The following is a 14311-nucleotide window of genomic DNA, read 5'->3' as shown; positions in this document are numbered from 1 at the left end:
TGGATTTTGCCAGTCGAATTGATCTAGATAACATTATCTTGAGGAATGTAAGATTTAGACATTATGAGTCACGAGAACTCTTATAAGTTGCATTATTTTAGTATTTAGTGCTTTTTTTTAACGCTAGTATTTTGAAAATTTTTAATTCGTTTATTGTGTGTTTGATAACTGTGTTAATCCAAAAATTAGCTAGAGGGCTTCCCTGGTGGCGCAGTGGTTAAGAATCTGCCTGCCAATGCAGGGGACACGGGTTCGAGCCCTGGTCCTGGAAGATCCCACATGCCGCGGAGCAGCTGAGCCCGTGCGCCACAATGAAGAATAGCTGCTGCTCGCCGCAGCTAGAGAAAGGCCCGCGTGCAGCAATGAAGACCCAACGCAGCCAAAATTAATTAATTAATTAATTCTAAAAAAAGAGAGATGGGATTGTTTTGTTTAAAAAAAAAAAATTAGCTAGAATGTCCCATTCCCCAGCTGTGCCAGGTGATAGGTTGTTTCATACAGAGTGAGCTTCTTTGGGGGTGCTCTTTATGGGGCAAGTTTTATGCGATGGAGGCTACTTCTCAGGTTTCCTGGAGGATCTCCGCAGAAACGCATGTCTGTCCACCATCCTCTCACGTGGATGGAGGAGGTGGAATAAGAGTTTAAAATGAACGCTCCACATCATTTGGGGTTTTTCTCTTCTGTGCTGCTCTGCGGAGAGTTGACTAGATAAGACAGAATCGCTGCTGAGGAAAGCGTGCCGTGCTCTCTACCCTCCTGGAAGTGATCGATCAAGCCTGTGTGGTTGGGCTTACCCAGACCAACCTGTGTACATTGGAAAAGTACAGTTACATATTTTTGTTTGCTTTCTTTGGAGGTACAAAATTATGTTGCCTTTCCTTTTCATTTTATGTCAGTGGTTTCAACTTTCCATGTATACAGTCCACTGACCCTGGGAGAACTGTGACCATGCCTGTGTGTCTTTAAATGGTTAGAGGATAAAGTTGCCTGAATCAGTCACTTCAGACTAAAGTGCAAAATAGTTATTCATGAGAGCAATTAAAATACTTACAAAATACACATTTCAACATTTCATTGTTTAATATTAGGGTTGTCTCCTTTGTGTAATAGCAAAGCCCAGATTTTATTTTCAGTATGGAGAGAACGGTTCTCTACAGGTGCAGGAATACTCCACTTAAATCCTTCACATACATTCTAGAATAAATGAATGGGTCGTATTTATGTCACAAAAAGGGGGGTCTTTGTTTTACAAAAGGGTTAAACTGCATGAGAACTATATTTAAAAGCTGAAACTATATAAACTGAAAATGATTTAATGTACAGAAATTAAATTTGCACACAACTTTAGAAAAATATCTTTCATAAAGTAGAGCTTTGTGTAAATAGATTTCTGTCCATAGCCATGGAACTCATCCGCAGTATGGGAAGGGGCTGCCTTTAATCCCCCTTCCCAGCTTAGGCAGCTCTGTCAGCTGATAAAGCTCTTATGACTTGTTCCCCATTTGAACTGAAGCGTAAGTGAGCAGCCCTCTGTTTCTCTCTGCAAGGAACTGTCTTCAGAGTCATGGAATTGACATTTATCTCTGGTTTGACTAAAAGGATACGGATACATGTTGAGAATTTGTGTCTTAGAATTAACATTGCTAATCTGTAGTAAAGTGCTACTTTTGTAAATATTCTTTTATTTTAAGAAACAACTCTGTGATCTATAACTGCAAGGGTCAGAGGGAAGAGAAAACCGACCAGTTAGAATTGTTTAGTGGCATCGTTTTATGTATTTTATTTTACATGGCAGACTTTTTTTTTCCTCTGAAAATGGAATGGTGGTTGACACTGGCTTTTATAGAAAATTATATTTATGGTTTGAATTGTGAAGGAGGTACTCTTAAGGGAAGAAGTGTTTCTTGGCTGAATGAGAAGAAAGTGATATACAAATTATGAATGCCTTTAAGCTGTACCAAGTGTTTTCTCCGTCCAAAGTAATATGTATGTTTTTATTTATAAACATACATTCTACAGGTAAATTTGTGGAAGACTAACAGAAATATGGATTTTTAACATTGCAGTTTGTCTGCCTGTTCATCCAAGTCTGTAGAGGCCAGTGGTGTCCGTATGTCTATCCGCTGGTCTCCCCACCCCCGTTTCTCTACAGGCCAGGGTGTCTGCATATGTGTCTTCCTTCCTCTTAAAACAAACACTCCTAGCACAAGGGGCCAAAGCCGGTACAGCGTTCTGAGATTCAGGGAAGCACACGTGCGTTGTTCGACTTTCTGTTTTCTCTATTCCTAGATGATAAGCAGCATAAAATCTAGGGACAGGAGAAACTTGGCAAGATTGGACGGTGAGTCAGATACTTGAACAACTTTAAAAAATATTTTTAAACTTTTTCAAGAAGCGTGTCAGTTTCTCAGTGCTGCTTTCACAGTAAACAAGTGGAGATCATGAACTGATGTTGCGTCTTCTTGTCATAATAGACTCTAACTTAGGGTCTGGGGACAGCAGAGTTGGGACAAGGGCAGAGATGACTCTTGATTCTGTGTCTGTCAGCCGTTTGTAACAGAAAGTTTACGTAGATGAATTGTACTTTTCTTCTTGTAAGAGGAAGAGGGACATTTCAGACATATTTCAAAACTGAGTTGCTGTTGAGGCTACAGATAGTTTCTCGAGGGTTCGGGTAAGTCAGGCAGTGTCTCATCTGTTGTTAATTAATGAAATGAAACTGGGGTCACTGGAGTCCAACGATGAATGAAAGGTCAGCGAGTGGAAAAAACTGTCAATAAAGGAGGATGTCAGCAGAGTGGAACATTGTCAGAGATAAAGATCAGGGAAAACGTACTCTTTGGCTGAGGTAGTGTTTTGTGGAAGTTACCAGGAGTCCTGGTTTGGGACATTTCAAGCCAGACTGAGCACTAAATGAATGCTCTGATTTCGCAAAATCTGTTAAATATTTTAAGGCTGTTTGGATTTGTGCTGCTAGAGATTAGTTGAAAAAATTTGTAAGCAAAAAAAAAGGTTTCTGTTTGTTTTATAATGTGTTATTGCTGTTTTGTTTGGCTTTGGGGTTTTGTTTTGAGGCTGAATAGTGGCTGCTTTCTCTCGTTTTTTTTTTTTTTTTTTTTTTCTGTTTCCTTAGAATTTTCTAGAGCCACACTCACATTTTACTTGTTAGGACCACCAAAGTTAGAAGTGATTTAGGATAAAATGAATGATAGAGCTGCACTTCAGACAGCCCAGGCTGGCCGGCCTTCAGTTTACGATTGTTGGAGAATCTGTCCCCTCTGGACGTAGTTCAGTGGAAGACGGGCTGCAAGTCACCGAGACGCAGCAACAGTCTTACCACCGATTCACAAACTGTGATCGTAAGCCAGCCATGACTGTGTCTTTTGTATCCCCCGCTAGTTCTTCCTCAGCTTTGTTACTGGTCTCATGTGACGCACACTTACAGAGTTCTTGTTTCTCTGGTCAGGTCAGATCTCCTTCCCTTTTCTCTCCCTCATCGAAGTTTTTGAACCATGTGGCTTGGGGGAAGCAAGGCTCTTCCGTCAGTTTGGGAGAGGCCCATGGCCATCTTCAGCCTGGTGAAATGAGGCTAAAATGAGGGCAGGACCCCAGAGATGTCAGCAGGCTGTCCCCACATCCTAGAGAGCGTTGCAGTTAATTCCGTGGTATTTAGAGACACGGTTTAGCAGAGCGAGTGAGAGTACAATCTCGAGCTGGGCTCACATCCAGCTTTGTTGGTTATCACCCTGTGTCTTTCTGAACCTCTCTTTCCTTATCTGTAAAATGGGAGTAATCAAAGCACCTTACCTCATGGGGCAGTTGTAACGATTGAAGAAATCCTTGTAAAGTGCTTAGAGCAATGCTTGTCACATAGTAAATGTTCAGTAACTCTGGGAGTCCTTATATTATTTATAAATATGATGACTTATAAGTTTCAAATGGAGTTCAAGTGGAGTTTCCTTGGATTGTCTGGTTTCTCTGTTCTCTGAGAACATTTACTGGACTCTCGTTTTGTTGGATTTAAATGAGAGATCATCCCATCAACTGTTTTGGAGCCAGAATAGGAAAAAATATTAAAACAGTTCTTTAGAGAAACACCAGAACAACAAAAGTTAATGGAAGTTAAAATTTAAATTATAATCAAAATAGTGGCCGTCAGTTATCGTGTTGGGTAGGTGTAAGATAGGCAAATAATGTATAGACTCTTTAACATTTATTATTACAAGAACTGCTTTGAGGGAAAAACTCACCTTAAATAACTGCATTATGCAATTAAGAGACTGAAAAGGACAAAACATTAATGAAATAAAATTATAAATCCTAAACAGTGACAGGCATATACGTATGCCAGTATTAACTGACCCCTTTTTTGAGATTGCCGTGGCTTATACTTTAGGTGTAGGGATTCTAATTTACTTCATTTCAGTAGATGCAACAGCCCTAGCACAGCATTTCCTTGAGTGTGAGTTCTACCAGCTAAGATTTTAAGAGATTTTAGAGGGGAAAATGGGACGGGAAATTCCATGGTCAAATAAGTTTGGGACCCTTAAATTAAATGAAAGTAAACAAGTTTCCTTAGAGATTTTTTTTCAGAGCTTTTAATATGCTTCTAATATGTGTGCTGTGAGTCTCCCAGGGAGACGTGATATGCAGTGTTTCTCTTACTTTTTGGACCAATATCCCGTCTGTCAGCTTCCTGCAGGATGCCAGCGCCCTGGAGCAGACTCTGGGAAATGCAGCCTTAGAAGCGTTACTGTTTTCGCTTTGTCTCAGGTGTATCCTACCGAGGTGTAGCTGCAGATCAGGGGTGGAGGAGGAGGGCCCACAGACGAAGCTGGGAGCTCGATGTCGGATCACTGTACCATGGAGGGCTCACTCTGTGCAGGCACAAAGCACTCACGCATTTTAGCTAATTCAGTCCTCTGACAGCTCTGTGAGGGGGGTGTGATCATTATTCCCGGTTTACGGACAGGAAACTGATAGCCGGAGGGTGTAAGTCACTTGTCCACACCTGACAGCTAGAACGTGGGGAAGCCAGGACACAGACTCAGGTACAGGGGCCTGTGCTTGTCCTCCCTCCGCTGTACGGTCGCGGGGCTCACGTGTGTGTGGTTTGTAGGCCGTGTGTGTGTGCACGGGGCGGGCTGGTGGTGGTGAGAGAACAGCACGAAAGTGTGAGGTGACAGTGAGTTTTGTGTGGCTGGAGAGCGCGTTTGGAAAGGGCAAGAAATGGAACCTTAACACTGAACAGGTACAGGTCCCCAGGGCCTCGTCAGTCCCACAAAGGAAGGTGGGGTTTCTGTAATGGAACCCCGTGCTCTTTCTATCAGGTTACCTTAAGAACTTTAATAAGCAAACTGCTTAAGAGGAAAAACAGTGCAGACACTTGGGTTGGAGGCTAGGGCTGCACACCTACGTTTTGCAGGTGGCGTGGTTATTGTCACCGACTTGCTGCGGTCCCAGCTCGCTGCACCGTGCGCCCCATACTGAGCACGGACGGTGGACGCAGAGGATCATGCTTGCGCTGAACATAGTACAGGGGATAAAAAAGGGTGACACCTCCCCCGTCAACTCCCTGCACTTCTGCAGTTTTTGAGGGCATATTTTATATGTTTCTGGAAGCGCAGGAAAGGCTAATGGAATGTAGCTCAAGGAGATGGAGATAAATATTTAATGAGATTTTAGGGTCCTTTTTAAGATTTTATTTTATTTTTTATTGGAGTATAGTTGCTTTACAATGTTGTGTTAGTTTCTTGCTGTATAGCAAAGTGAATCAGTCATATGTATACGTATGCCCACTCTTTTTTAGAGTTCCTTCCCATTTAGGTCACCACAGAGCACTGAGTAGGGTTCCCTGTGCTATACAGTAGGTCCTCATTAGTAATCTATTTTATACATAGTAGTGTGTATATGTCAGTCCCAACTAGGCTCCTTTTTAAGGCTTGATTAAAGAGGTAAAAATGAGGCTGCTCTGTCTTCTTAACAAGTTAATTGTTTTTTAATTTAATAGTATTAAAAATATACACATATTCCCTATAATCCAGATGTCTTTGGTTCCGAGTTTAGATGTAGTGACTAGTGAGGGTCTGGAGAGTGAGGGATTTATCTGAAAATGTATCAGAATGTATTCAGTTCTTGGGTTTGGATTTGGATAGCGAGGAGTATTTAGATTGGAAAACCCAGTGAAGACCTTGTTCATCTTTTCTTTTCTGAAAGGAGGTGAGAGTGTCTCCTTAGCCAATAGATTTCTCTTTATTAACAGGTAGTAAGATTGTGACCTGAAGAAGATCATAGTGTAGGTCATTATAAGGACGGGACTAGAAAACACTGAATTCCTCTGAGTCCAGAAATCTTGCCACAAGGCGTCCATGTAACCTGAGCAGTTAGGGTCTGTCGGCCCTTGTTCACAGTGCTCAGCCAATGAACAGGAGACCCCGGAATCGGGGGTAATTATGCGACCCTCGATATAGAGAATATTTGTAAGAGTGAGGGGAGTATGTGGTATCTTTGAAATATGAAACTTACACACTAGGAAGATTTAAAGTTCATTCTAGAAGGAACTTTTAACTCTGTCAGCTTTATTTTGAAGAAGTCACATCTGGCCTCAGTTCATGTGTTTTTGTATCCCCATCTTGCATCTGTCTTGTCTTGGTTATCCGCTACTTTCAGTCCTCTGTAAGTCACACGACATAGGACAGGGAGCAGGGAGAAGACGTAGGATGCGTGAAGGTGAAGGGAGTGAGAGCAAGGGGGGCGTCATGTAAGTGCCTTCAGGGCCTGGGGTCCCTTTCGTGGGCCTGCAGAGCCAGGGCTGGTGCTGGATTGTACCCCAGGCCTAGCTGCTGTGGACGGGGGTCCACTTGCATCTGTGGGGTCTGATTGCTCTTTCCAGACAGCTGCATTGAGTAGTTAGCAAAAGGCTGGTTTGCATCTCTGTGCACGGCGTAACTGTACCCTGTCTGTCCTTAGGTGGGTTTGCCGAGTTCTCCCGCTGTTTCCCTGGCCTCTGTGAAGGAAAGTCCACCCTAGTCCCCACCTGCATTTCTCAGCCTTGCTTACCTGTTGCCAACATTGGGCCAACCCGAATTCTGCCCAATCTCTATCTTGGCTGCCAGCGAGATGTCCTCAACAAGGTGGGTGCTTTGAAAATATCCTTCATTGCAGGGTTTCTTGACAGCAGCTGGAGAAGCACTGGGTTGCCGGTGGGCTGTCCTTTCAGACACACGCACCCCGTGTTCTCAGTGCAGCTCCCCCGTGAGCAGCCCAGCAGCCGTACCATCCTCCCCAGTGCCGTCTGCTGTGATGTTCTGATCGCCGTAGGAAGGCTAAGCTGTTGTCAAGTGTGCTGTTCTTACAGGTCCAAGAGACCTGCGGTTGGGCACACCCAGGAAGGCTAATGCCGCCTAGATTATTTCACATATAGAAATGTATGTATTTACTGCAGCAACTAGAAAGGGACTCAGGTTGGCTTGGATTGAGGAAGATCTCATGATGACTCCTGGCTAGAGGGGCAGGGAGGGGGGTATAAAAGGATGGTGAGGACCAGCGCTAAGAAGATGCGCTGCAGGCGCCCCGCCTGAGGCCCCTCGGAGCAGTTTGGTTGAGAAAGAAGAGGGAGGACCATAAACCCTGGATGAAAAGGATGTGAGCCATTCTGAACAAGGTGTACCCAACAGAGGAGCCGTATTGATTGATTGAGGCCGTTATATATAACGGTACACACATAACAGCAGTAGAACTAATATCCGTCTGTCTCCACAGCTTATATGCTCTTAACCAGTGGTGCTAGAAAGCAGTGCTCTAACTGCCTGGAAAGTGATTTGTCTCTAAAACCTCTTATTTACATCACCTCTAATTGAAAAAGCAATCAAAGATCTTAATTCAACTGCTGGTGATTTACAAGTGCTGCTTTTGGGCATTTCTGCTTGAGTAGCTGAAAGAATTGGGCTGATCGTAAAATAAGCTTCCAGGTGGGCTTGCTTTATTTTAGCACGTGGAAAGAAAAAACACCCTCTCTTTGGGCAGCAAGGAGGCATTCTTTTTGCTCTTTTTTTCTTTTTTATTCTCAAAACTCCTACCTCTTCAAAATTTTGCCTGAACATTTTTGCTAACATGTCTGCTCTTTCTGTGAGGTATTTGAAATTTGATAGCTTACGCTTGCACTGAGCCTTTCTGGTGGGGTCACGATGTCTTTGAGCACGTGATTTTTATTAGTTCTCTTTGAGAGATAAGCAAACTATGTCACAGAAAACAAAATTAATTTCCTAAAGTCACATGCATCCCTGGGGCAAACCTGGAGATGCTTTATTTAATCCTTAGATCAGCAAATAAAACAAAATGAAATAAAATTCCTAGTTAAGGATCCTGTTCAGAATTACCCCCAGTAAAACTTCTAACCAGTCAGCTGGCAGGTGATTTTTTTTTTTTTTTAACATCTTTATTGGAGTATAATTGCTTTACAATGGTGTGTTAGTTTCTGCTTTATAACAAAGTGAATCAGCTATACATATACATATGTTCCCATATCTCTTCCCTCTTGTGTCTCCCTCCCACCCTCCCTATCCCACCCCTCTAGGTGGTCACAAAGCACAGAGCCGATCTCCCTGTGCTATGCGGTTGCTTCCCACTAGCTATCTATTTTACGTTTGGTAGTGTACATATGTCCATGCCACTCTCTCACTTCGTCCCAGCTTACCCTTCCCCCTCCCCATATCCTCAAGTCCATTCTCTAGTAGGTCTGTGTCTTTATTCCCATCTTGCCCCTAGGTTCTTCTTGACCTTTTTTTTTTTTTTCCTTAGATTCCATATATATGTGTTAGCATACAGTATTTGTTTTTCTCTTTCTGACTTACTTCACTCTGTGTGACAGACTCTAACTCCATCCACCTCACTACAAATAACTCCATTTCGTTTCTTTTTATGGCTGAGTAATATTCCGTTGTATATATGTGCCACATCTTCTTTATCCACTCATCTGTTGATGGACACTTAGGTTGCTTCCATGTCCTGGCTACTGTAAATAGAGTTGCAATGAACATTTTGGTACATGACTCTTTTTGAATTATGATTTTCTCAGGGTATATGCCCAGTAGTGGGATTGCTGGGTCGTATGGTATGGCAGGTGATTTTACAAGTAGTTGCGTTACAGGTCCTTGTTGTTACTTCTGACATTCAGTGCAGTGGTACCTTGATTTTGCTGCATACCTTTTCCAGGTTTAACAGATGTGTCAGTTAACAGCTGAGTGAGGCCTGCAGGGTGAGAGCAGTTAAACCGGAACCTGAAGTTGAGGTGCGCCGGGGGGCTGGTCACTTTCTGTTTTTAATTGGCTTCTACGTGTCTGTATGCTAAACAGGATAGGCACCTAGATGCCTTGAAAGGAAGTGGTTGTAGGGGGAGAATGGGTTTATGCAAGCTCACGGGGAAACAGCTTGAGCAAGGAGTCATTCGGGAAGACTGTGAGAAAGCTGCTGTAGAAGCTACCGACGTGCAGACTAGGGAGTAGTGAGAAGAGTGCTTTCAAAGTGGTGAGCAGAGATTTCTGTGTATGTCACCTCTGGATTCACTGTTGAGAAGAGTCCTAGTGCTGGAGGGGATCTTACAGATCACTTAGCCCGCCTCCTTCATTCAATAATGAGGAAATCGTAATTCCAGAAATGTTAAGTAAATTCCGCAACGTCACCCCGCTGATGGGGTTTAGAACTGGATGTGCCTCTCCTCCGAAAAGAGCGTAAACTCCTCTTCCTGCTCCACTCTCTGGTTTAAACTTTCCAGGAGAAATAATGTGCTCTCTTCTTCTGGAAGATCTCCAGAGATGAAGATTTTATCATCTCCCCTAATAGTACGTTACTTTTTAGTCAAACTTAGAAGTTTCTAAGAACAGTCACCACAAGACCACTAATTTTATTAGTCATCTTCCTATTTATTTATTTATTTATTTTTAATAAAGTGCCACTGAAACATGTTAAAAGCATGTCACGGAAATTTTCTGAGGAGGATAATAGTGCTTATCATTTAAAATGCTAGGCTCTTTATGTTACTGCATCTAACCCTCATAATAGGATTTGGAGGTAGGCTGGCTCTGAGTTATGTCACTTACTTACCCAAGATTTTGTGGCTAGAAAGTCATTGACCTCAAAGCTAGTGAGTGATAGAGACATCCTCAGACCCAAACTACTCTGGCTCTAAGTCCTGTGTTTGTAGAACACCAGAAATCCTCATCCTCTGGAAATTGAAATCTCTATAACAGACTGTTATGAAGGACTGACAAATCTTAACAGTCTATTGAATCACAGCTGAGATTTGTTTCCTCCTGCTTTTTCTACAGCATATTCTGTACCAGCACCATCCCACAGAAGTATAATGCAAGCCACGTATATAATCTAGAATGTTCTGATAGCCTTATTTAAAAAGTTAAAAAAAAAACCCAAGTGAAATTAATTTTAATAACATTCATCACCATATGTCTAGAATATTATCATTTCAACATGCAATCAATATAAAAAATTGTTGGCACTTTACAGTTTTTGGTACTAGGTCTTTGAAATCTGGTGTGTATCTTATGGTCTCTGCACCTCTCACTGTGGACGTGCCACATGTGCCTGTGCTTCCACAAATCAGATGGTGCAGGTCAATACTCTCAGCATGTGATTGTTTTTACTTAGGTCTCAAAGACATAGCTCTTCTGGAAAAGACTTTAAGAAGGCACTGGTAGCAAAAAGAACGCTCTTCCTTTCCCTTCACATCTGTACTTTGTTTCCCACAATCTGTCCTCCTCTGGTCTTTGTACTGGAGTTGTATGGCTGTTACACTAACAGTGTACACTGTTCCACTAAAGCAGTTTGCTGGTGCCCAGTTCACATCTGACTGAGTGCGACTTGAACCAGAATCTCTAGTTATAATGGGAAAGACATAAGTTCCTGATGTTTTTTTCTCCTTTACCAGTTAAAATTTCGGATGGACTTTTGTTTCCCACTTACACACGGGATGTATGATGGAATTCCCTACTGCGAGTAGTTCCTGAACCAGGACCTCTTCGGCTTCTTCACTAAAGCTGCTGTGCCCCCTCTTTCCCCATTTTAAACAGGGCGCAGTCAGCTTTTTGGGGGTAGCTTCTTATTTCAGTCTTTCAACGTGCACAGTTGGCTTTCCTGGGCTGCCTTGCTGTTCTGCCCGTCACCAGGACTACTGCCACTTTCTCTGGGGTTCTCGTGTGAGAGTTAGGCTGTAGCCCGGACACCGTATAGCCAAATACTGCTTTCAGGTTTCTCTGTGAATCTAGGAAGACAAAGGCTCATGTCGTCAAAATGATCAGTAAAAGTATTTATTCAGGGTCCACTGTGTGTAGAACGCCATACAGAGTGCAGGGTGGTTAGACAAGATCTGTTCCTGAGACGGTAATTCGCAAACAAGGTGACTCAGGGCAGGAGCGAGAGCCGGCTCTGGACGGGGAGGATTCGCTTCCCAGGTCTTCGCCTCGCCAGCCAGAGCAGTTGAGCCACGTGACCGAATCTGCTTCTTCACCTGCAAACTGAAATGATTCCTGCCTCCTACTGTTCTCGTGAGGCTCCAGTGACGTGGCCTTATGCCAGGCACCAAGAGCAGTTCCTGGTTTATAGGGACACTGTTATTGTCACCACCGGGTAGGGTATACAAGGGTCTAGGGTGAGTGGTGGGTACACTGGGTGTGGCTGGCGGAGGAAGGCTGGCTGGAGGAAGTAGGTCAATTCTGAAGGCAAAGGGAGTGGCAAATGCAAAGTCACTCATTAAATTGACTTCAGAAAGAAAAATTACAACTCCTTTAGCTAGATTTGCAGTGCCTGTGTGATTTAATGGGACCTCTGTCCTCAGCCTAAATGAACATGGGCAACTTGACCAAACAGAGCAGTTGTATTAAGGCTGTGTATTAAACTGTATTCCATATATTACTCCACAGTCTGTATCAACATAGCATAGAGCCCATATTTAGAAATTGGTCCAACTACAGGGCAAAGTTTATTTCATGGTTTAGGAGAAGGAAACTTAAAGGGAAAAAAAAAGTGAATGCAAATCATAGCAGTAAAATTAAGATTTATTTTTTGACTCACAAAAATTATTTTTGAACACTTTCTTAATTGTGTTTTGAAACTAGAATCTATTTTTTAATTTCTTAGGGGGTAATCTTTTCTACTTTACAGCTGAACCCTTTTTTATACCCAGCCTGCTACATTGACTGTAAGTTCCCTACTTGAGGCCAATTAGGAGAGAGGACAGTTTGAATTAGTGAAAGATATACATTACAGGCTGGGGGAGTGGGCAGCAACTTTACTGAGATATAATTTGTATACCATATGATTTATAAGATATTTTTAATTGAGATATAATTGACATATAACATTATATTAGTTTCAAGTATATTAGTTTCAAGTAACATTATATCCAAGATTCAATATTTGTATATATTGCTAAATGATCACAATAAATCTAGTTAACATCTACCAGCATACATAGCTACTCCTTTTCTTTCTTATGATGAGAACTTTTAAGATTTCTCTCTCAGCCACTTTCAAATATACAATACACTATTATTATCTATAGTCAGCATGTTGTACATTACATCTCCATGACTTGCTTGTTTTATGACTGGAAGTTTGTACCTTTTGACCACCTTTACCCCTCCCCTCCACCACCTCTGGCAGCCACCAATCTGTTCTCTGTATCTATGAATTCAGTTTCTGTTTGTTTTTTAGATTCCACATGTAAGTGAGATCATACAGTATTTGTCCTTCTCTGTCTGACTTAGTTCACTTAGCATAATGCCTTCAAGGTTCATCCATGCTGCCACAAATGGCAAGATTTCCTTCTTTTCTAAGGCTGAATAATATTCCATTGTATACATAATACCATGTCGTCTTTATCCATTCATCTATCAGTGGGCACTTAGGTTGTTTCCATGTCTCGACTTTTGTAAATAGTGCTGCAGTGAACAAGGGGGTGCATGTGTCTTTTGGAGACAGTGTTTTTGTTTCCTTCGGATAAATACCCAGAAGTGGAATTGATGGATCAGATGGCAGCTCTATTTTTAATTTTTTGAGGAACCGCCACTCTGTTTTCCATAGTGGCTGCACCAGTTTACATTCCCACAAACTATTATTTTAAAAATAAGCTAAAGTAAGGGAACTAACATTTATTGAAACTCGTATATCATGCACCACTTTATCCTCATAACAGCTTTACAAAATAGAGATCATTAGCCCTGTTTTACAGGTAAGGAAACTAAAGCTGAGGGAGGTCAGGTAGCCCCTCCAAGGTCATTCGGGTAGTGAGCAGTCACGTGCTGAGCCGGGCTCCCAGTTTTCTGGGACTGGTGCCCTTGTGCTTGTCCTGCACACTGAGTTCACCCACAGTAACAGGAGGGAGGAGGGTTTAGAGGCACGTGTGCTGGCAGAAGGGAAAGTGGTGGTAGAAGTTTATCAAAACTTCCTTCTGATTGTTTCTGTTTTCTCAGTGTAGATCATCCATGAGCAGAGAGAGAGGGTGAGGGAGGACATGTGGAGAGTCTGAAAAGAACGGGGAAGGGCTGGGATGGCATCCAGGCTAGAGGCCAGGTGAAGACCAGGGGCACAGAGTGCCCGCTGAGGAGCGTGACCGGAAGGGGGCCCGGCAGTAGCGTTGCTCAGTGTTCTTCTCGGGCCGCGTTCAGCTGCCTGCGTGCAGGTGCAGACTCGGCGGCGACCCAGGTTCATCCAGGGCTGTGATCTTGCCAAGTGAGCGTGAAGAGGTGACGGAGGGACACAGTAATTGAGGGTGAAAGCGAGGGAGGGATTCCAGGTGACCCTCGGACAGTGCGGGGGTTAATCCTCGTATCGTTTATGGTCGGCCCTCCCCATCCGCAGGGCCTCTGCAACCTCAGTTTCAACCAGCTGTGGATCCTGTAATACTGTAGTGTTTACTGTTGAAAAGCATCCATGTATAAGTGGACCCGCACAGTTTAAACCTGAGTTGTTCAAGGGTCGACTCTGTAATGACTGGCCACAGAATTTAAGTTGGGCCAGGAAGGAAGGACAGACGTCATGAGGATGAAGGACGGAGAGAAGGCTGAATGAGGTCCTGGGGGGATTGAGGGGCGCCAGGAGTGGTGGTGGAAGACAGTAAGCTGGAAGGAAGGACGTGGCGTCCTGCAGCGCGTTGTGTGAGGTGTTATGGTTACTGGTAACGGCAGAGACCAGACCGGGCCTCGGGAGGGAGTGCTCAAGGTGAGGCGCTCAGAGAACCCAGAGGCCACGGTGTCGGAAGGATATTTGAAGGCCAGAGAAGAAAGATTATGTTATCAGT

The 14311-nt window shown here is 43.2% G+C and overlaps 1 protein-coding gene across 7 annotated transcripts in view; it reads left to right on the top strand.

The window, feature by feature from the left end:
• The window catches only part of DUSP16 (dual specificity phosphatase 16), an 84619-nt gene that overhangs the window by 49496 nt on the left and 20812 nt on the right, over positions 1-14311 (top strand). For all 7 annotated transcript variants that reach the window (XM_059935327.1, XM_059935321.1, XM_059935323.1 and 4 more), the window contains one exon: positions 6970-7133. In XM_059935327.1, coding sequence (XP_059791310.1) covers positions 6970-7133 — 164 coding nt within the window. The remainder of the gene's footprint in view (positions 1-6969; positions 7134-14311) is intronic.

This window comes from Balaenoptera ricei, chromosome 10 (assembly GCF_028023285.1).
Source record: "Balaenoptera ricei isolate mBalRic1 chromosome 10, mBalRic1.hap2, whole genome shotgun sequence".
Classification (NCBI taxonomy): domain Eukaryota; kingdom Metazoa; phylum Chordata; class Mammalia; order Artiodactyla; family Balaenopteridae; genus Balaenoptera; species Balaenoptera ricei.
The sequence above is the reverse complement of the archived record's forward strand: the minus strand, read 5'-3'. Positions and strand labels throughout refer to the sequence as shown.